General features: G+C 52.7%; 1 protein-coding gene across 1 annotated transcript; it reads left to right on the forward strand.

The window, feature by feature from the left end:
• Positions 1 to 7,971: 7,971 nt before the first annotated feature.
• SLC25A37 (solute carrier family 25 member 37) lies at positions 7,972 to 22,163 on the forward strand. The gene is given in 5 exon segments (XM_050910219.1): positions 7,972 to 8,026; positions 8,029 to 8,180; positions 15,580 to 15,808; positions 17,383 to 17,439; positions 18,647 to 22,163. Coding segments are annotated over 5 exon segments (1,014 nt in total). The 3' UTR covers positions 19,168 to 22,163.
• Positions 22,164 to 22,559: the final 396 nt, after the last annotated feature.

Genomic DNA, 22,559 nt, shown 5'->3' on the forward strand with positions numbered 1-22,559 from the left:
ACCTGCCAAGCCCGCGCGCTGGGTTTCGCATCCGGGTTTCATGGGCTGGATTTTGCATGATGGCTTTTGCACACCAGGTTTCACACACAGGGCTTTACACACCAGATCTTCTACGCCAGGTTTTGCATGCTGAATTTTGCACGCCGGGCTTTGCACGCTGGGATTTGCAGGCTGGGTTTTGCATGCCGGGTTTTGCACGCCGGGTTTTGCACGCTGGGTTTTACTGCCGAATAACCAGGGTGGGGTCAGGGCTATGCTTCCTGCCAGGGCTCACCGCAGCTACTTTGCCACGTGCTGAGAACGACGTCGCTTGTCTCCAGTGTGTTTTTTCACAATAGTTGAAGTGCTTTAATGAACTTCTTATAGAAGCAATACCGAAATATATTAACTAAGCCAAAGCAATGCACGGCGCCCCGCGGAGCGAGGGCAGGTCGCCAGGCAGGGCAGGGGAGAGGGCTTTGCTGGGGGCTGGAGGGAGGACTGCAACCATGCTCCAGGTGTACGGCTCTCCAAGATGGCCAAGACATTGGGCTTCTTTAGGATTTAAGCACTGCAAATCTTGTCCGTGGGTATATATCCCTCATTAGTTTGGACCAAAGCAGAGCAGACAGTATAGAACTTGCAGGGAAAGCTGTGCTGGGTGTGCAACCCATCCCCAGCACGGCTGGATGTGGCCCTGAGCAAGAAAAAGGGTGCTTTGGGATGGCAAATTATGCCGAGCTAATGACAGGACCTCCAGGGAGAAGGAGCTCCTTGACCTGCTCTTGCTTTGCAGGAGAAACGCGGAGCCCTGGGGCAGCCGCTGGAGCTGGTGTCAGCACGAGGGCTTGGAGGAGGGAGCAAACCTCTGCCAGGGGGTTCAGCCCAGCAAAGGTGCTGAGCCTGTTGTCCCGCGGGGTGAGGAGCACGTGTCCCTTCAGGGCTTCCCTGTCCTCACTCTGCACGGTGGACATTCAACCACCGGGCTGGTGGGACCCATCCTGGCATTGCACGGGCTCCCAACGGCCATGCAGGTCAAAACCCAGCAGCTGTGGGCAGCCCCTCGGTCCCTTTCCAAGCTTAATTCGACCCAAAAGTAGTTGCTGCAACTCGTGACTCTGGGGGGAACGGCTGCAGGGCAGCCGGTTCCCGATGCTGCCGTCATCTACAGAGATGAAGGCACAAGTAGGAGCATGTCAGCGGCGGCGAAGGCTTTCTGGAGGAAAAAAAAATACGAGAAGAAAAGAAAAAAAAGCGCTGCCATCAAACCATGCAAACAAAAAAAGCTGCGCTGGGGGGTGGTTTGCAGGGGGCTGAGCGTGGTTTCTGCGTCATCGGCAAGCTTTGGCCAGGGGTTGGCCTGGGCCGGACGGGGTGTTAGAAATATTGAAAAATATGCAGAAATTGAGAGCTGCCGATAAAACCGTCGTTGCCAGAGTCTGCAGGCGGCACAAAATGGAGGCCTAGGAGGAATGTGCAAGTTGTTTTTGTGCATGCTAATTATTTCCAGATGCATGCTCTTTGCAGCGACGGAGAAAATATTAGTTGTTTGTGAATATATTTCATTCCACTGTTAACAGTATCACCAGTGGGAGTAAAACCTTCCCCACTGGCTGTTGCTCATGCTGGTGAAGTGAGCCCGGATTCTGGCTCGGATGCTCCGCCGAGGAGAGCTCCCAGCATTTTGCATGGGAGGAAGGTTTCCTCCAAGCACCAAATCCTGCTTTGTTCTCCCTGTGCAATTCGGAGGAAATCTGGGATCAAGCCACACTGCTAAAATCATCGGGCTGGCTCTGAATCGGTGCCTGGCGAAAGCAGCTTGATGGAGACCCAGAGCAGCACCGCAGAGCTCGCTGTGAGCGGGGCATTCAGGCATCAGCCATTTCCAAAGGAGAAACTGCGTCTAGGACACGCGCGGGTCGACCTCGACAGCCCGAGCAAGGTGTGTGCAGGGTGCCCGGCCCCTATCTCGGGGGAGCACGTCGCCCACCCAGCCGCACCCTCCCAAATATCAGCCCGCGGCGTGCACCGGGGCGAGCAGATACGGGAGCAGCTGGGGCGCACGGTGGCTGTCATTGCTGATGAAGATGGGGCAGCCCGGTTTTTTGGCCGGTGGGGGTGCAAAAGGGGATGGGGAGGAGGAGGCAGGGCTGAGCCGTGTCTCCCAGCTGGACTTTTCTTCTTGCACTTTTGTGTTTATTTCTTAAAATGCCCCTCTTCCCATTTCAAAGCTGGAGAGGCGTCCCCGCAGCCCCGACCTCCCCAGATGTGCTGGCTGCGCTCGCCCTGGGGCAAATAAAGCTGATTTTTTATTTGCTTGCACTGTGGCAGCAAGCTAGGACTGCCCGCCAGCCACGGCCCCATTTGCAGAGCCCTCATCTCATCCTTTTCTGCTCACCATTTCTTAATCACACAAAGCCTTGGCCAGAAGAAGTGGTGAAGCCCACCAGAATTAAGCAATTTGACCGAGGCCACGCGAGGAGCTGGTGGCAGAGCAGGATCATCCCCAGCTTTAAACACATCCCCTGAACGACAAGCCAGGGTTTTCTCCCTCCTTTCTGGATCTAATTTTGCTGACTGCTAGAAACAAAGCCCAAAAAAAAAAAAGAGTGCTGTACCCAAACCCAGCAAACCCCGTGGGATCCTTTCAGCCTTCTCTGCCCAGTGCCACCAGTCAATCCCGAAAGCACCACCAGCATGTGCTGGGCCTTTCCCATTGTTTCCCCAGGGCTTCAAACCAGAAAGGCAAGTTGATGAAAAAATTCGGTCCAGGAAGTAATACAAAAGGCAGGCTTAATTATACACATTGGGTATTGCCTCTCCCTGTTCCATTAATCCATTGAGCTAGGTAATGGTAAATTAGGTCAGATTATGTGAGCACTGAAATAAAACCCAGAGGCCAAATTCCTCGCATCCACACCTCCTTTACCTCTGAGGTTGCATAAATGTTAATGGGCGCTGGATCTGTCTGCATTGCTTTGGTGGAGCTGCAGTGCTGAGTTCTCAGATTTTGGCTGTTTTGGCGTAGCAGTAACCCCGCAGCATCGTTAGGGCTCAATTCTCTCTAATTTACTCTGCGTTCATGTCCACAGCCCTCACTGGCATCAACGTAATACGCTGTGGTTGATCTGTTCCATATAAACCTGTTACACACGCTCTGGCTATGAAACGAATACCTTGGTAAGCTGGAGTGCTGCTCTGGTGAATCAAGGCAAAAAGAGATGCTCTGAGTCTGTACCAGAGCAGGGATTAATGTTCTTGATTTTCCAGTACTAATCTACCTACTGGCATCTCAGTGTTCTCAGCAAGGGCTTAGCATCAGGAGGTGCCTTACACTGGTGTTCAACTAAGTGGGTCAGTCCACCCCGAAGACAAAACAATACTGCTCGCTTATTTTTATGGCATTTGCTAATATAGAGATAAAAAAATAACTGGAACGCATCGGGTTTCCTAGCAGCGGATACTTCCCCGCGTCCGCCTCTTCCCAAGAGCATCGCAAAATGCACCCGGGTGGGCAGGAAAATTCAGGCTGGTGTCAGAGAGCCCCTCTGCCAGGGCATCTTCGGAGGCTGACGCTGCCTTTGACCTAAGGACAGTTCTGGGGAGCGAGGTCCAGACTCGCTGTTTAAAATTTATTTTGAGGCTTCGAACGTTTCTAAGGAGGGACGGGGCTGGCGGCGGCCAAGGGCCGGTGTGCCGGGAAGGGGCTGCATCCACGCCATGCGGGACGGGGAATCGGCGTTCTGGGGCGTGCCGCTCACTGAGCACTGGCAATTCCCGCATGAAAACCGTCCTTCCTCCAGCGTAAGCATCTGGCAGGCAAGCTAGCAAAAAAAAAAAAAGGCTGTGGGGACATAAAGTTCAGGCTGGTTGTACTGCAAGTAAGATTACAAACATATGCCCTTAATGACATACATTTGCTCTGATCCCTCTTCTAAAGTGAATGCTTTACACCATGCCATAAATGGGTGCCTTTTCCTTTCCACAATTAAAAATACAATTACCTGCTGCTGAACATCTAAATTAAAAAAAAAAGCCCTTTAATTTGCTGCTACGTGGCATCGTGCTGCTCGAGGTGAAGTAGCGTTCCCCCTCCTCACCCCCAATTCAGCACCCACGGCTCCGCACCGCTGCTGGCAGCCCCGTGACGGTGGCGGCAGGCCGTGAAAAGGATAAAACCCACCCTAAAACAAGGTGTTGCTCAGCTGTTAGAGAACTTGTAGATTTGGAAAGCGAAAAAAAAAATAGAGAGATCCCACTGGATCTTGTAGATAAGCCACAATTTCTGTGGTTCCCAGAAGGTGTCCGCCTCCCAGCAGGACACTCCTGCCTTATCGGCGTGGGTGCAGCTGCGGTGTCCTGCACCTCCTGCCCGGCGAGGGGCTGCGATAAGCAAAACCGGGTCCTAATCAGCTGCCGAGTGCCAGGCAGATGGCCTGGGGGCTGCAGGCACCTTCTTTGGGCAGGGACGTAACGAAAGCCAGGAGCATTTCACTTCATTTTGCAGGTTGTTTCTCATTTCTCGTCAGGTTTCTGGCGGTGTGGTGTATTTCTGCCGTTTAAAAGCTGTCCTTAAAAGAGGCCCCGTAAAGAAGGCTACGTACCAGTGAGGACTCAGATCTGTGGGTCTGATTCATCGTTTTATTTAGCTGCTTGCAGTGATGCAACGTGCGCGCGGATCATGGCGGTGTATTTCGCATCGACTTGTCGGTGTATAAATGAGCGTGCTCTGGGCAGCCTGCAGCCAGACTGTGCTTTTAACAGCACAGGTAGCTTTGCCCTTTGCTGCTTCTCTGCCGTGATGGAGTTCAGGGCTCGTGGAGCACCTCAGGGACCTGCTAACCCCAGGGGAGCTCCGGCACCGGGACGGGACGCACCGAGCAGTGGTTGTGCCCTGGGAGGCAGCAAGGGAGTCATTGCACAAGACCGACTTGTCTCAAACAAAGGTTTTGCAAATCGAGTTGAGTTCACTTTGTTGATGAACCATGAGGGATGACTCTTACTTGCAGGGTAGGGATGGCAGGAAACCATCCAAGAGACACAGGCTGTTCCTTTTCCTGCCGGTGGGACGTGTGACACGACAAAACCACAAGCCAGAGCAGATTCCTTGCCCCATTTTCCCTCCACAAATGCTGAATAATTTTGTCCCTCCTTCATGAACATGGGGAAAATCCTCAGTCCGTGCATCTCTGCTTTGGCATCTCTGGCCGCAGCAGCTCCCTGCGCCCCGGGGTGGCCCCTGGCACGGGCGCGGGGCACGGAGCAGGAGCAGAAAAGATTCCTTGTGTCAGTGCTCCTCAGGGTTAAAAAATAACCTGTTCCTACCTGGAAACAGCACCGTATTTCAGACTGATTCATACTATTTCTTATCAGGGAGCAAGCGTAGGGGAAAGGGCTCATTAAGGTAAGTGACACTGTAATTTCCCCACCCTCCTCTGCCCTGCCAAAAGCTTTGGAAGATCAGCGGCTGTTGACTGTTGTTATGGAGTAGAAAACCTAGATCAACTACGTGGAGCAATACTGGAAAGTGTTCCAGTTTTAATTCAGGCATTTCCTTGAATAAGGCTGCCTTACAAAAAGGAAGTTCTTGTGCCCGTGTTTGATTTACGTCTTGCAGACACGGGTGATCATCGGGGAGCGCTGTCTGCTGGAATGACATGTATGCACATGGCTCTCTAGCTCCAAAATGTCATTTAAGCTGGAGAACACAGTGTCAAACCACCTGTCAGCAACATGTGTTTGGTTTAGGCTCTTTTGGAGGAAACGAAGCCGTGATAATCCAGTGGCTTCTGCCAGGGGGCAAGACGGGGGGGGAAAGGAAGGAGAGATTTAGCAATTGCTGTGTTAAATCGCGTGTTGTTGAAGGACTTCTTATAGTCTCTGCTTTCTACGGGTTTCAGGACAGTTGATGATGCTTGGTCTCATGGGACAGTGTGATGGCTTGGACACGCCAGGGCGGTGGCCAGGTCTCACCTCCGGCTCTCCCACCCTCCGTACAAGCGCTGCTCCGGGCGCAGAAAACACTGCCAGGTACCAAAATCAATCAGGAGTGAGTCACACACGTGACGCTGTGATTATTGTTATTTTTTCCAGTGGCGTCGTGTTCCCACAGAGAACGGAGGCTTCCCAGCACAAACACTGGGCAGGAGGGAGGAGGACAGGACGTGCCAGCGCCGGCCCAGTGCCGCTCCGCCGCAGCCCCTCTCCAGGTACCTGGATGGGAAGCGAGGATGAGAACAGACCAGGCTTTTCTCGCCTCGTGTGTATTCATTTCATGGTTAACGGGAAAACCAAGCACTTTGTTTTTCTGCTTTTTTGGGCCCTTGGAGGATGGTTTTCTTACTTGCTTCCCAAGGCTCAAGCAGCAATAAATTGGTTTGCATTATCATGGTGCTTCGTGCAAATATTTAACCTTGATTTCAGTACATGCTATGCAACTTCCCAGCAAGGTTGAATTCCAAATAATCCTTCAAGGAGGAATGAAATAAAGTCAGTGCTGTTCCCAGAGCCCTGGGCCACAAAGACTTTGCCTCCATCTCTTTGAGAGTGTCGAATTTAATTGGTTTGGGCTGATTTCATGGTGGAACAAAGAGATCATACAAAATACAGGGGAAGAGGAGCGTTCGGGGCGCAGGGGCGTGGGGTGAGCTCGTTCCTCCTGCAGACAGGCCAGGATTAACAGCTCTGCGGTGGAGCGGGAGCTGTGGTGAGCGATGGTGGATACTGTGGATCCCATCTTCCCAAAAAGCCTTTGCAGGGAAGGGCAGAAAGCTCTCCTAAGCCCTTCCACGAGCTTTTCTTCCTCACGCCGAGGCTCAAGCCCATGTAGGGGAGCTGATGTGGCGCCTCATCCTGCCGTCCCGGCCCTGCCGGATGGGGTGACAGGAGAGGGCACTGAGCTCTGTGCGAGCTGAGGCACCAAGAAAACCCCGAAAGCACAACCAAAACCAAAGCCTACCGTAAACAAAACTCCTCCGAGAGAAAGCGGCAGCAGCACAAGACCTGAGCTGGCCCCGTGGCCTCGCTTGTGCTTTGGGGAGCATTTGGGGCTGTTTGGGGACGTGGAACGCCCACGTGCCAAGGGCTGCTTTACTCCCAGCAATGCCGTAGTCCCCCACGAAAAACACCACCTTCGCTCACGTTAACGCCAATGACCTCTGCCTTCCTCCCCTCCCCGCCTGCCCGGCCTCGTCCCACGGCACCCCGGAGGCTCAGCGCTGGGTGCAGCCGGGGGTGGCCACCCCGGAAGCCCCCCAGGGCCACGTGCAGGAGCCTGCAACACACCGACCGCGCACGCGAGGCACCCTGCGCCGCGGGCAGCGGTTTGCACCCCGACACGCTGGAGAGGGCTGAGCCGGCTGCTGCAGGGTGCCGCAGGCCCGGAGGCAGCCTGAGCCCACTCCCACCCGCGCTCGTGCTCGCACGGGGGGCAAGCGCTTGCATCCGCCGTGGCCGGGGCTGTCTGCTGGTGCAAGGGGCGCCGTCACAGGCGGGGTGTGCTTGCACGAGGGGCGCGTGCTTGCGCGGGGGGGGGGGGAGGGGGGGTGTGCGCTCGCACGCGGGGGCACATGCTCGCACCCTGGCCGCGAGCGCACAACCCGCTTGCACGCCTGCACGAGGATCGCACGCCCGCGGGCCGGGCGTTTGCACGGGCGGCGCGCGCCGCGGCCCGCTCCGCGCGCCTGCCAGCCGGCCCGCCCCCGGCGGCGGAGCCAATCAGACCCCTCCACCCCGCCGCCTCTCCTCGCCATTCGCCCGCCTCCCTGCCAATCTGCCTCCCCGTGGCCGGCCGTCTGTGACGTCATGCCGCGGGGCCCCCCGCCGGTGGCCCAACGGGGCGGCGGGCGGCGGCGGCGGCGTCTCGCCATTGGCGGGCGCCGGGCGGGGCGGGGCGGGGCGCGGGCGCGGCTTTAAAGCGGGGCCGGGGCGGCGCGCGAGCCCCGTGCGGATTCCCCCCCGCCCCCCCCCGCCGCCTCCGCCGGTACCGGGCGGATGGAGCTGAGCTGCGGAGTGGGGGGCAGCGCGGCGGCGCCCCCGGGGCCCGGCCCCCCCCCGCTGCTGCCGCCGCCCCCGCGCCGCCTATGGAGGGCGAGGAGTACGAGAGCCTGCCCAGCGGCGCCTCGCTGGGCACCCATATGATGGCCGGGGCGGTGGCGGGCATCATGGAGCACACGGTCATGTACCCGGTGGACTCGGTCAAGGTGCGTGGCGGAGGGTGGGGGTGGCCCCCGGCACCTCCGGGATCTGCTCCGACGGCTGCCCGTCTCCGGGGAGGCGTGCGCGGGAGTGCAACGGGGGTGCGTGCACCGGGGGTGGGTGCACGGAGTACCGGAGGTGTGCGAGAGCGCACCGGGGGTGCACGGGGGTGTGTGCACGGGGGGTGCGCGTACGGGGGTGCGTGCTCGGGGTGCTGGTGCAAGCGGGAGAGCACGCATGGGGTGGGGAGTGTTGCTTGGGGGGAGCGGAGTTGTACCAGGCTGGGGGGGAAGCGTGCAAGAGGTGCTGGGAGTGAGCGAGGCGCAGGATGCTGCAGCGGGCTGGAGGCGTGCAAAGTCCCCGAGGCGTCACCCCCGAGGTCTCCGATGGAAGCCAGAGCTGCCCACCCACCCGGCACCCATCCCTGCAGCCCCTCGGGTGCCGTTCCAGGCAGCCCCAGCGTCCTCGGCCCCGGCGAGCTTTGCGCAATCCACGGTGCAAAGGTGTGCGCCGGGCCTTGCCGCTTCCCGCTGCAGCAAGCAAAGTCCTCGTGCTGCTCCCCGGGGCGGGAGATGCCACCAGTGCCCTCCCGGCGTGGGGCTGGAGCGGGAGCCCCCCGGGCGGCTTTTCCCTCCCATAGTGTTGGAATCCCAGTCCAGGAGGGAAAAGCTGGTGGGACGGGGTGCTCCATCTGCCCGCACACCAGCATGGCTGCGACCGGCGTGAACCTGACCTTACGTGTTGCCCCAGCCCCGTGGGAGCGGTGGCTTTATCAGGGTCGGGGTTTATGAAGGGGCTTGCAGGGCTGCAGATATGCCGGTGGTGGTTGGGTTTTAATGCAGATGAGCTGCTCGAGACTAACGAGCGTGCTCTCGGTGCTGTCGAGTACACACGAAGGAAGACTTCATGGCGTCATCAGTGTGGTAGGAAGCATCACGAAGGGTATTTCCTCCCTCTGCCCTGCCAGCATGCTACTATGGCGGCTTAAAAAAGAGAAAATAAGGTTGGGAAAAGCCAAACGCCCTCGATACTGTATTGCCAGTGCTGACAGATCCTCCGTGGTCCAGTCGGGAAAGGCTGCAAGCAGATGCTCTAATTTCTCCTCTTTTCAATGCAGGGCTCCCTGAAAGAGTAGAAGGAGGAGAGGAGAGGAAATGCCTTCGCTTTGAGGCACTGGAGGTCTTGCCAGTGTGCTGCGATAAGCATTCAAAGGAAATATTCTCTGGTTTTTTTTCTGTGTTTTCCCTCTGGGTCTGTGCCTGCTGGACCTGGCTCGTAGGTTTGGGCCGCTCTGCATTGCGGGTCCCCCCGAGGCGCAGGGTCTGTGCCCACCCCGAGTGCCTCCGCACCGGCTCCTTTCACAAACAAGCCGGGTATTTTCTGCCAAGTCACGGTCAGAGCAGCGTGTCGTCACTCCGGACTTTATGGCGTTGTTTAAGAGGGCATTTCCTCTGCGGGGAAAAGGGAGAGGGAGAAAACGAAAGTTGTGCCTGGTTTCCCGGAGCGGGAGGTGCTTTGTAGGAAGGTAACAGTGCTGATTTCACTGGGCAGTGAATTCCCCGGTTGCTTCAGGGCTGGCAGCGCCTGTGCTAGGAGAGTGCTGGGGCAGTGCCTTACGCTGGGAATGAATCCCGCTCAGCAAACTGCCTTGAAGTGCTCGGAAGCAGATAAAATACTCCAGCTGTTGGCTGGCTGCGGGAAAACTCCGGCGGAGTGCGGCCAAGGTCACCCCAATGTGTTGGGGCAGAGCGAAATCCCGAGCTGCAGGCTTTGGGTCCTGCTCCTGCGATGGGCACTCGCTGCTGGTCTGTGCCTGTTCGGTCTTGTCTGCTACGGGAGAAGGTGAGAACTGACCCCAAAAGGGCTTTTTTTTTTTGTAATGAGAGTAACCAAACACTAAGCTTGTAAAAGCAGCTGTCTTTCACTTTACCATGGGAAATGTGCCACTCTCCTCCTACAGAAAACCAGCAAAGCTCCTTCCTTAGTCTGACTTTCTGAATAATAATTACTGGGATCGGTCATGGCTGAGCAGAGCCCGTGGAAGAGGTAGGGGGCTGTGGATGCTGCGGAAAGAGGCATTTCAGGCACCTGGCTAGGTCATGCTGTAGAGGAAATGTTTTGGTTCCAGCAAGTCATTTCCTCTGAAAGAGAAACTGAAAATGTTTTAATTTGGGGAATTGTTTGCTTCAGACACTTGCACAATTCCTGAGCTTGACGTGGTCGGGGTAGGGCAGGCTGCGATAGTGGTGTCCTGTTGAGGTGAGTCGAGGCAAGCAGTTAAAATAGTGCCCTATGGACGTCTGCAGTTCATAGGTACGCCTGTGTGATGGCATAGAAAATACTCAGAGGTGCTGTTGGTGCTCATGGTGCAACACGTGCTGGGATGTGATGAGGAAGGGTGTAAATCCGCGATGCACGTGCCCATGTACGGCCTCCTGCAGCACCTGGCTGTGATAACCATGTTGTAACTTAAAGCATTGGTAGTTGGATGTGTATTTTGCAGCAGTGTTGCTATTTGTTTAGAGGGGAAATGTATTACAGGTTGTATTTACCAACTAAAGCTTCAGCTGGAGGCTTGTGGTTATTGAGACTTGCTTGGTGTCTTTTCCTTCCCACCATTTTCCTTCTAATGGTAAAGACCCCCTTGCAGCTTCAGCCTTAACTACACGTTGGCCTCTGTCTTACCCACTTAACGCTGTGGTTGTATTGAAACATGGCTTGAACCGTAGGTTTTCAGATGTGTGCCGATGGTGTTTTGCATAGTGCTTAGGCTTGTTTTGTTTTGTAGCTGCTGAGAACACAGCTGTCCTGGCAAGCCTGATCTGTCTCCAGATTAATTTTGGAGATCAGCACGTCAAGGACTTGTGATGGCAGCAGAAGGGAGTTTCTGGAGGACTCCTCTGGAGCCTCCTCCCTCCTCTTGCTTGAGCCATGTGGTGGCTTTTCTGCAAGGCTGCTGGAGCTGGTTTCCCGAGGCAGGTAAAGTAGCTGCCTTGAGGATGTGAAGAACAGTTGTCCTCAACTCGGAACTTATTGCTGATGTGAGACAGCTCAGTGAGAAACTGGAGATGTGCTGGGCTTGAACCTCCCTTCCTCGCAGCGGATGGCGGTTGCACTAATGACAAAAAGTCCTTGCTCCAGCCCTAACTACGTTGCAGTCCTTCTCCATGAAAACCTGAACTGCTCCTAACCAAGGTGGTGCAACAAGACGTCTGTAAGTTGATTTTGCTGCGGCCATGTGTGGTTCCTAACGGGTATGGGAGGTCCCGTACTGTAATGGGAACTCCTGGGGTGAAGAGTAGGAGAAACACCTAGCTTAAATCTGTGATGCCGGAGAGGGGAGTGGAAAGGAAAGGAGGACAGCTATGATGGGGCTTGTTGGGAGGCATGGAGCGAGTGTTTCAGTGGCTCCAGCTAGGACAGTCAACTGTGGGTGACCTGCCTGGTGCAAGTAGACTTTGGAGCTTCCCTGCTTATAACTAAGGTCTTGAAAGCACACAAGTATGACTGAGGGTGGCAGGGCAGATGAGCTCCTGTGAGCTGTTTTACTGTGGTTTGTTTAGACTTTGGGGTTAGGGACGCTTGCCTTGGCTTGGCTTTGGTGGTGGGAGGTTCTGCATCCACCCGTCTCGATGCAGATCCAGGAGGAGCAGTTACTCTTGTTTCAGCTGATAGTGTTGGGGTGCTGGAAAGTCACGGCTAACCTGTTCGGCTGACCCTACGCTCCCCTCCCATGGGCCTTGCAGACGCGGGTGGGTACCACACCACATGTGGTGCTTGGCTGGGGAGCTGCTCTAGCTGAAAAACAGCCTGGCAAAGAACAAAAAGGGAGTTCAGAGCTTGAGCATGGCATGGGTGGTGCAACAGCAAAGCCTTCTCTGACCAGCAGGATCTGACCGGGTTGCTGCAAAAGTGCTGCTTATTTCCTGGTAAAAGCATATTGCGTTCTCAGTGTCTTTTGTTAGCTTCAGGAAGACCAGGCTGGTTGTCTGTCACATGAACGTGCAGGCTGAACTTTGAGAAAGCATGCTGTGTTCAGAAAAAGAAGGCAAATTAGATCTGAGCTTGTTTGTACAGTGGCATGTCAAATCAGTGACTCTTTGCGAGAATATGCAAAACTAGAGACCTGACTCTTGTTAGTAAAACTATTCTAGATAGAAAACTACCCTGGACTATTCCTGTGCTCCTGGCAGCAGGAAGGCTGGGTGCTCTCCCCCAGACAGCATCCATAAAGACGGTGCTGGTCCACAAACAGCAGGTAACCTGATGAACCTCAAACTTTTGGCGTTGCTTCTTATGCCCAAGCTGAAACCACGACGCTTGTGGTTGTCAGTGCACTCTTGCCTTATGCAATGAGGATTAATCTAAGTAGGTGGAGAAGTATTTCTTGGCTGGTTAACAACAGGGGGGTGAGGCTCCTGGAGGAGCTTGCTGGCTTCAGATAGGTGACAGGAGCTGGGGGAGTGAGGACTGCATAGCTCGTAGCAAATCATCGTCGTTCACACCATGATAAACTTATCCTGGACAAAAACAGAGCTGAACCTGTTTTCAGCTCTGTGCCTCTTGCATTGCAGCAGGCACACAGGAGATCCTGGTTTTGGTGACTCCTTGGGCTGTTTGTCCTGTTTGTGTCCACAGCTTTAATAAAAGGTGCAAGGCTGTGGGCCTGGCTGCGCTGGTGGTGATGCAGACTGCAGCGTGCGTGGATTAGGTGGGTACAACATAGGCTTACCACCCGCTCTGGGGTACGGTATGAGGTTTTGAACCCCTCTAGAGTGGCTCAGATGATCATCAGAAAAATAAAAATCAGTATTTATCCATTCTCGTGTGAAAGCAACTGGATCCTCAGTAAGGGTGGAGGTACTCAGGGTTAGTTCCCAACAACACAGCACCATGTGCTTTGGTCCTGCACATGCCAGGCTGATAGTTTATTGCTTTACAGTAGCACTTATCCCTGATTACCTTTCTGACGAGATGACGCTGCTGTGTGCTTAAATTATACCGGCTGCTTCGAAGGCATCCCAGCAATAGACCGGGGTGAGATCAAGATCTCCTGGGGTCAGTTCTGGAGTCTGAAGCAATGCCTTCAAGTTAAAACTAGCAGAGCAAAAAAAAAAAAAAAACACCAACCCAAATCCCAGCTGGATGCTACCAGCTCGGCAGCGGTGGGTCATGCTGAGTCACGCTGATGGTGGAGCGGCTGCTGTGAGTTTCTCCGGGGCATCATGAAATCCAGCCCCTCCTGACGAGCATCCGTGGGACAGGAAGGTGCAGAGACCCGTGGAGGGGTTGCAAGACCCTTATGCCCCCTCAGCGAGGGCTGAGAGCTGGATTTAAAACCTGTTTTTAAATTCCAAGATAATTCAGTGCTGTTGCTGCCTTTACAGGAGGATTTTTCTGAGCCCTTGGGTTTATTTCCAGTGCTGTTCATAGGTTACAATGCATTTAGTACTCTGAAACAGGAAGCTTTGCTTGAAGCTGCCAAATTCCCTGTTGTAGGGTGATGCCTTGTCATGACCACCAACTGATGCTTAAAAGTCTGAAATTCAGCTAGCTGCTGAACTAAGTCACTTTGCAATTGTAATTCCTGTGCAATTTTTTTAGATTATTTACTACAAATGCAATAATTTGTTGGTTTAGCCTCATGTATTGCTTAGCTGCTTTCATAACTCAGTCTTATTATACTGGGTTAAAGTCCTGAATTCAGCTCTGATCTCTTCCTTTGTCTCAAAGTGTACGTGTGAGTGCTCTTCAGTTTCCGGTAACTAGAGTGGTTTGGGGAATTGAAGGTCCAAACCTGAAACACTTTTATTGGCTTAATCTTGCCTGAAAGCTTAGCTGTAGTATTGCCTCCTGGCTAATTACTGAAGTGAATTGATAAGCTTGAAGGGATGTGTCCCGATGAGGAAGCGTGGAGGTGGCACAGGCAGCCCTTGCTTTTTCAAGGGCCGTTGAATCTCTGCCGAGGACCAAGCCACTCGTGTTGCTTTGCCTGCGAGGGCAGTGCTGGTGTCTGCATGCTGCCAAATCATTTGGGGGAAACTTTATTCTGAAGATGGGGTGTCCCAGCTGACGGGGTGGAAGGCATCCTTCCTGTCAAACCCGAATGACCTCTGAATTGCCGTTCTCAAGCTTCTCCTTGAAAGAGCATTAATTTGATGGAGCCTGTTTGCAGGTTGCTAAACACTCGTCTCCTGTGGCTATGCCCTTTCCCAGGAGCCTTCTGTGTTTGTTTTGAGGTGTGAGACTGCACCAAAGGCTGTATCCCTTCCGACCAGTTTCGGTGTGATGGGGTGTATCAGCCGCGTTGCTGACTGGCAGGACTTGTGGGCTGCTCAGCAGGAGTAGCAGAGCCCTTTGCATCTCGATGCTCTAGATTTGCTTGGTCTTGCTGGGACGCTTGTAGAGGCTTAAGCCCTGCCAGTGTCTCTCCTGTTGCTGGTGGGAGGTGGCTGGGATCTGTGCCCTGCAAACACCCATCGCAGGCTGGCATCATCGTTGCAAGGGCTTTGAGCGTTACTGGTGTGTGATGGCATCCGTCTGCAGAAGCCTGAAACAAACTAAAAGAAGTAATTTTTCCCATGGTGCATAATTAAGTGATGGCAGTGAGTTTAATAGGATGCTTTGGATGCCAGAAGCTTAGCTGGCTTAAAAAAATCTGTGGAAGAAAAGCCCATCCAGGGCTGTTGAACAAAGATGCAGACGAAACCTCCTGGCTCAGGCAGTTGGTGGCTGCAGGGCACCAGGAGCTGGGAGGTAAGACGGGGTGAAGGGCAGCTCTGTGCTCTCCAGGCTGCTGGGGGACATAGTCACCGGCTGGGTCTTCCTTGGGTCGCTGTGTAGGAGAACGGGGTGGCCTTGGCCTGTCTCACCCTCTGCGGGGGGGGCGGGTTACTGCGGGTACCCCATTTTTCGCAGCTTGCCCTTCTAGGAAACCTGTTTCTCAATCAGGGGGACTGACTCTGCACACCAAGTGTCACAAGCAGCTGAGCAACTGCAGGAGAAACAAGCTGGGGCAGAGAGCCGGGAGTGTTGTAAGCAAGAGGCAATTAAAGACCTAACTGTATTTCTTCACCGAGTCTTTTGAACAACTGCGCTAGCTTAATTCCCTTTACTTTCCATGCATAAACAAGAGCAGAGGTTACACTTCCCTCCGCTGAGCGCTTGTCTGAGCAGCCTCGGAATGTTTTGGTGTTGCAGTGGGAGCGTGGAGTTAATCTCGCTGGTCTGGCAGGCAAAGTGTGGATAAATAGTGCTGTGGCCCTGGCGCGGGGGCAACCGGGGACTAAATTATTGACCCCTCTAATGATCTTGGAAGTCTTGTAGCTCTTTAACTCTATGGCTTGTGCATGTTGCATTAAAGACAGGTAACTGAGGCCTCTCCCTTCGTGTGCTTTGTTGCAGACAAGGATGCAGAGCTTGCAGCCGGACCCCAAAGCCCAGTACAGGAGCGTGTATGAAGCTCTGAAGAAGATTGTCCTTACAGAGGGTTTCTGGAGGCCTTTACGTGGGATTAATGTCACCATGCTGGGGGCTGGCCCTGCCCATGCAATGTACTTTGCCTGCTATGAAAAAATGAAAAAGTCTCTAAGTGATACTATCCAGCATGGAGGAAACAGCCACTTGGCCAATGGTATTTTTGTTTTTTGCACAAAAAACCCGCTTGCAGTTAACAGCCTGTCCCTTGCTTGCTTCACACACTTAGCCTGGCATCCTTCACTGTACTCTGCTCCTGGAAGATCTGCTGTAGGCAGCCTGCATTCAGACTGCCACCGTAAATATCCATACGGGAGGATGCAAGATGCAAACGTAACCCCAGGCTTGCAGGTCTCGGCACCCGCTTTGGGAGTGCTGGAGAAGCAGGGGGAAGTCAGGTAGGCAAGTGTGGCACCTGCCCTCTAGTCGAGTGCTTCATACTGGTCACTGTGCTCCTCTGAAACCTTGCCCTGTGTTAGGACTACTGACTGCTGGGTAGATCTCTCTTCCAGAGGGCAGAGATGGCTGGGCTGGCTGTCAGCAGCAGAGTAGAGAAGCCCTTCCTGGCCTGAAACCCCGGACGGCACTGTTGTGCACCCTCCAAAGCCTTAGTCTGATCTAGATTTCCGCACTACTCTTTAATCTCAAATTATTCTAGCACAAGTAATCAGTACATTGGACAAGAGGTGTTCAGATGCAGTCACAGGCTTTTTTCTGGCTTTATGTTGAAGGCATCATCTAAACCTCTTGAGGTTTGAAGTACAGGTTGTTCCAGATGTCTCCCTTGGAGCTCCAGCATGGTAAAGTGCACTGCATCCTCTGTGTGCTTGCATGCTTAGTTAAAGATTTTGCTTCTACCAGGAAGACTTTTGCTTTTAGGTCCAGCAATACCACTGTAATAGCAGAAACCCTCTAATTGAGCAGCCAGGGGTGTTACAAAAGGGTTTGTGCAGAAGACACTTCTGCCTGGTCCTTGACATGACATGACTGTAGGAATCTGCCATGGCAGTCACTTGACTTGACTCAACCATCTCAGTTAAGGGTATATAATATCTTTCTGGCTTGCTGCTTTTTGCTAGTAATATGCTTCCTATGCTTGCCTTTCATGTAGCTACAGGCTTTCAGTACCAGCAGGAAAACTGAAGCGCTGTGTTAATGAGAAATGACCGAAAGTCATTTGGGCAAGAGAGAATTTGTGATTGAAACCTACATCAAAGGAGAAGGTGTGGCTCGAGAGGCCATCCTAGAGCCAACTGCAGAATCATTAATGGCTGGCTGGATGTTTGCAGAATCCATGCAATTAGTGTTTAAAACTAGACTGAGTAAATGGATGAAAATGCCTAATTATGGATGCGCTGAGCCAGTTCTAAACATTGCTCATTTCTCAGTCCAGCACAGGCTGAGTGAAGCCGGTGGTGTCTTGCATAGACAAAACCTTGTGAGTTGTAGGGAACAGCAAAAGTGACGGCTGTGATCCTGTGAGCAGATCCTGGTTTCTGTCAGGCTGCTCTGGATGGGTTTTTCTGCACTGGGAATGAGTCGTGTTGCTGGATGCCTCCTTGGGCTTGCTGCAGAGCTGGGCTGCAGCTCCCCGGGCAGCGGTACCCGGGTGCTCGGTGGCGTGTGGGCTGCCTGTAACATCGGCTGCTGCCTCTGCGGGTGGCAGTGCCTGAGCAAACCCTGGCTTCTGAATCTTTTTTTTTTTTTGAAGAATGCTCTTGTGTCTTGCAGGTATAGCTGGGAGCATGGCCACGCTACTCCACGACGCAGTGATGAATCCTGCTGAAGGTAATGCCCTGTGCTTTTGGGGGAAGTGCTGCACCCCGTTAGCTTGGGAAGGCACCGAGGAAGGCACCCTGTGCTGTCTCAGCAGCTTGAGCCCTTTGCTTTAGTGGCTCTGCCCAGCTTTTAATGAGCTCTGACAGGCCAGCGTAAAGGGATAAATTCTGCCTGGCTGTTTTCCCTTGCTTGCCAAGGGGTTGCACAGCATCTGCGTGGTCTATCGTGACTTTCCAGGAAAACTGGTGTCACCTTTACTAACACAATGCTGTTACTACTCTGCTAGTGCATCTTTATTGAAGTGGTTGTGGTTTTTCTGAAGCTTTCGACTACCTAAACAAAACTGAGCTCAGTCATGTTAGACCAGTGCAGCAGCCGGTGGGACCGTTGTGTAGCCTTCCCAGGTAGGCAGAGTCTGGCATTAAGAGGACTAAAGTAAAACGCAGCTAAAATGAAGACAATTAGCTGGACCGCCAGCTATTCAGTGTTAATGTATTGTGCTTCTGAGTTGGCCCAAAGCCAGGTTTTTCTGAAGGGAAAAATGTCTCTAGTGTTTAAAATCATTTTAATGGTATTCTGATTAAATTAATTAATTGGCCTTTTGCTTAAGTCAATGGAAGTTGTTCCATTTCAGGGCTTGGGACTGTAGGTGGGGTCTGTTACTGTATGTCACTTGGGAAGTGTTATTTAATCGCCTTTCTGCCCTTGTCCTCTTGGTATGCCAGTGTTTCCGCACAACAGCTCTGCATCCTCACCGATGCATCTGAGGGTCCTTACCAGTCTGTCTTAATGCCTTTCTAGCTAGAAGTAAAAGTTCCTTAATTAAGCTTGAGGAGAGGAGTGGATTAGCCCTTGGAAGTGGAGAGCTGTTGAACCAGAGCTGAGCTCTGACTTGCTTCCCTCACTCGTTGCATTGAGTTTTTTGGGGGGCACTGGGCAGGTTGGGGGGGGGAAGCAGAGGATGTGTGCAGCCTTTTGGTAAAAGCCTGTCAATAAGGAGCTCATCGCTACAAAAGTGCCTGGTTTATGTCCTAACAGCTTGGACTTGGAAGGGGAGGTTGGGTCTGGCTGGTTGGGTCTGGGAGCAGGGTTCGGTCTGGGTGTTGTGATGACCAGGAAGGATGTGCCTTAGCTAATAAGTCTTTATCTCCCTGTGTCTGTCCTGCCTGGTGCTGCCCGCCCTGCCTTCACCCCCTGCGGCCGTTGCCTGGACCAGTGGTGAAGCAGCGGATGCAGATGTTCAACTCCCCCTACAAGTCCGTCCTGGCATGCATAAGGACAGTGCAGAAGACGGAGGGGTTCGGTGCCTTCTACCGCAGCTACACCACCCAGCTCACCATGAATGTCCCCTTCCAGGCCATTCACTTCATCACCTACGAATTCATGCAGGAGCAGATCAACCCACACCGGGAGTACAACCCTTGGTCCCACATCGTCTCCGGTGCCGTCGCGGGGGCTGTGGCTGCTGCCGCCACCACTCCTCTGGATGTCTGCAAGACCCTGCTCAACACCCAAGAGAACATGGCCTTGAGCTCTGTGAACATCAGCGGACATCTCTCGGGCATGGTGAACGCCTTCAAGACTGTCTATCAGCTGGGGGGCATTCCGGGGTATTTCAGAGGGGTGCAGGCACGCGTCATTTACCAGATGCCTTCAACGGCCATCGCCTGGTCGGTGTATGAATTCTTCAAGTACTTTCTCACAAAGCACGAGCTGGAAAAAAGAACATCCTTGTGAAGGACTTACCGAGAGTGAATGCAAGCCTCTGTGTCCCCTCTGTGCGTGTCTGTGTGTGCCTGCAAGCCAGCCAGCTCTGGGTCTCTGCTAAGGAACATGCCAGGTTTCTGGTGGATTCGCAGCTGACGTCCACTTCTCCCTCCCCAGGGATTAAAGTGGTCCTCAGTCATGTGTTCCCCTCCTTGCTTAAACAATGAAATAGTTTATAAAGACTTATAATAATATATATATTTAATAACTTTATTTTGGAGAAGTGAAATTGCTAACTGATATTTTCCTCTGAATAAGTTTGAAGATGTAGTTTACTCCTCACCAGAAGGCTTAGGTTATACAGCCTAGGCTGTTTTTTTTACAGCGAAGAAGCAAAGTATCCTGTCACAGAACTTACTTTTTATATAAATATAAAATAGATGGATAATGTTTATCCTTTATTTTTCTATGTAGGCATTTGGGTTGTTTTTTAAATACTATTACAGCTAGATGCTGAGCTGTTTAAAAAGGGCTAAATTCTTTCATCCTGTGTAAGGAAGACACAAAAGCGTTTATTTTTATAGCCAGATTGGCTTTAATTGTACAGCATTTAGCCCCCAAACGGTGGCCCGGATTCTTGTGTGGATGTCAAGGTACTTGGTAGCCCCTTGGAGACTCGCTGGGATGGAGGGAGAAGGAACGGGGACACCACTTTGGGAAACTGTAGGACACCAAGGAGGGGCACCCCAAAATACCTGGTCACTTTGTGGGGGAGAGGGGGAAAGTAACAATTTCATTTTTTACAAGGAGACTCTTAAAAAAAAAAGTAGATTTTAAAGAATAGTATTTTTTTTTGCAAACACTTTTTTAAAGGTACATTTTTATGGTGTGTGATAGCTGAACAGCCTTCATCCTCCCTTAATTTATTCATACTTCTTTTTCACTAAGGCCCTGATCCTGCTTTACAGGAGCGAGCGTGCACATCTCGATAGCTGGCAGGGTCGAAGCAGGGTGCACGGAGCTGCTCTGCTCCCTGGGGCGGACCTGGAGCTTCTGTTTACAGTTCGGCTACTGAGTTGCAAGGCTCGCATCCTGGCAGCACCAAACCAGCAGCAGGCAGCGAAAGCCTTGAGAAAGTCTTCCCTGCAGAACCGAAGCCACCTCCCAGCCCGTGTTTGACAATAAGTTGCTGCTCATCTCTGTTGGGGAGGGGAAAAAAAACAACCTAGAGAGGTTCCTCGTGCTGTGGGCTTGGTTTTGCTGCTGCGGGATGCTGAGTTTTGCAGTGGCCAGCAAAGCTGTGCCTGCTCAGGAAGGGTGGCAGCCTTGCTGCGTGCCCTGCTCCTCCTGGGAATGGCTCTTCCAAACCAAAATACATCCTTTAGCCAGTTACTTGGGTGATCGGTAGCTAATGGGGGATTTTAGGGGCCTGGATGTGTAAATGTAAGTTACAGGACACCAGTTGGCAAATCTCCGTCCTCCCTGGAACTTGCCCTGCCAGCAGCAGCTGATGTCTTGAGCTGGCACCATCTCCTTACTGCTGTGCAGGGTGCAGCTTGTGGAGAGGTGGCTTCAGCTTGCTGTTGGCACTGGGGGGGGGGGTCTGCGGAGGAGCTGCAATGCGAGGGGCACCTTTTGGGCTGGTACGTGTCGCTGGAGGTGTCCCGTCAGCCAGGCGCATTGTGTAGGATGACACTAAGCAGAGCTAATCCTTTTTTGCTCTGTTATTTGGAGAAGGTAAATCAAAGAGCACCTCTCTGGGTGGTGTTGCATGTGCCTTGTGTAAATTAACCTTGTACTGCTGGTAATGGTGAAATGAGCTTCTTGATGCCTTTTTGTCACTTAAACTGAATGAATCACTGTGTCAAATGCACCCTGTGTCTTAAAGTGTAAAAATTGTAAGCTCGAGGCCGCTGGTCTCGGTGGTGCAGCTGGAGAAAGCCCTCAGCTCTCTGCACGCGGAGATCCTCGAGGCTGGAGGTCTTTGAGCTGTCTGTTAGCCTTGGATGTCTTTTTCTGTTGACTTGAGAAACTGGAGATTCACTAACGGGAACCAGAACTGCACAAAATATTTCCATCGGAGATGGGCATAAACACTTAGATGAAAATTTTGGGTCACTTTAATATTAAAAGAGGCGAACTGTAGCATAACGTGGAAGGCGACAGCTTTCAGTGTGACTTCAGTAGCTAGGAGTCATACTCAGCGAGCGGTCCCCAGTGCATCATCCTCTTCCTCTGGCTGCTTAGCTTTAGTATTTCTGACTTTACCTTGGCTATTCTGGGAGAACTTCATCTCCCATTTAGCGTAACCTGTGAGTAGCTGGGACACAAAGGCTGGACTTGCCCAGGGACGGAGCCCCTGGCCGTGGAACGATTGGGAGCATGGTCGTGGTTTTGGCCAGTTGAGCATCGTCCTTGGAGGGGGAGGTAGCATCCCATTTTGGTTGCTAGCCAGAGCATGTCAGGGAACCTCCTGAGTGTTGAGCACAAATAATTATCAGCCAGGTTTTCTTGGGAACTTGCTCTGCCTCGAGCTGAGAGTGGGTGAGGAGCACTTGTACGTTTATAGAGCTCTTTACAGATTACCTCGGGTATCTGATAAAACCAGACTTCCCATTCTGCAGCTGGGAACATGCCCAGTTGGTCTAATAATTGCAGAGATCTCATATGTTTAAAAAGTTTCCTGCTGTACGTAATGCTGGATCCCCAGGTGAAAGCCCCTTCACCAAAGCCCTTCCTCATCTCTTCTAGGTTTGCATTTGAAAGTTTTGCTGCGAGTCTGAAGTTTTATTTTAACCTGGTATGTGAAACATGTACTGCTGCTTTGTCTGCAACAAACGCACATATTATTTAAGGGGGAGGATGAGTAATTTTGTCCGCAGTTCTTAATTTTTATTTTTTTTGCCTGCCTTGGAATTTGATGTGTTTCCTTAAATGTATATTTAACAATGCAGGAGTTCATTTGTGAAATGCTGCTACAGTTGTATCACTGGAGCTCAAGGAAATAAAATACTCTGATTTTTGTCCTTTTAGGCTCATGCTTGTGGCTTTCCCTAGCTGTGTAGTTGGGCCTTGAGCTCCAACTGGGGCTAAGCAATGGTGTTGATGGCTCTGCATGGTGGCAGCCGGACAGGCTGATCTCTGGAGAAATGGTGCCTTCTAGTGTTGCCTGAACACTTGGCAGGCTGAGCACCTCACCGTCCGAGTCAGATACAGCCCTTCGTCATCACACTGGAGGAGGAAAATACTTCTGGGAGGGGTTTTGCAGCCTGGCAGGAGCTGACGTCTGTATCATGGGCTTGCACTCTAGGAGCCGCTGAAGAGTTTTGAAACATAGTCCTCTTGGCAATGAATTGGCTTCTGAGATTTGCAAGGCGAACCCACAGACTGTGGCTTGTTCAGCAGCAAAGCAAATTCCCAAA

This window comes from Gymnogyps californianus, chromosome 23 (genome assembly GCF_018139145.2).
Source record: "Gymnogyps californianus isolate 813 chromosome 23, ASM1813914v2, whole genome shotgun sequence".
NCBI classification, from domain to species: Eukaryota; Metazoa; Chordata; class Aves; order Accipitriformes; family Cathartidae; genus Gymnogyps; species Gymnogyps californianus.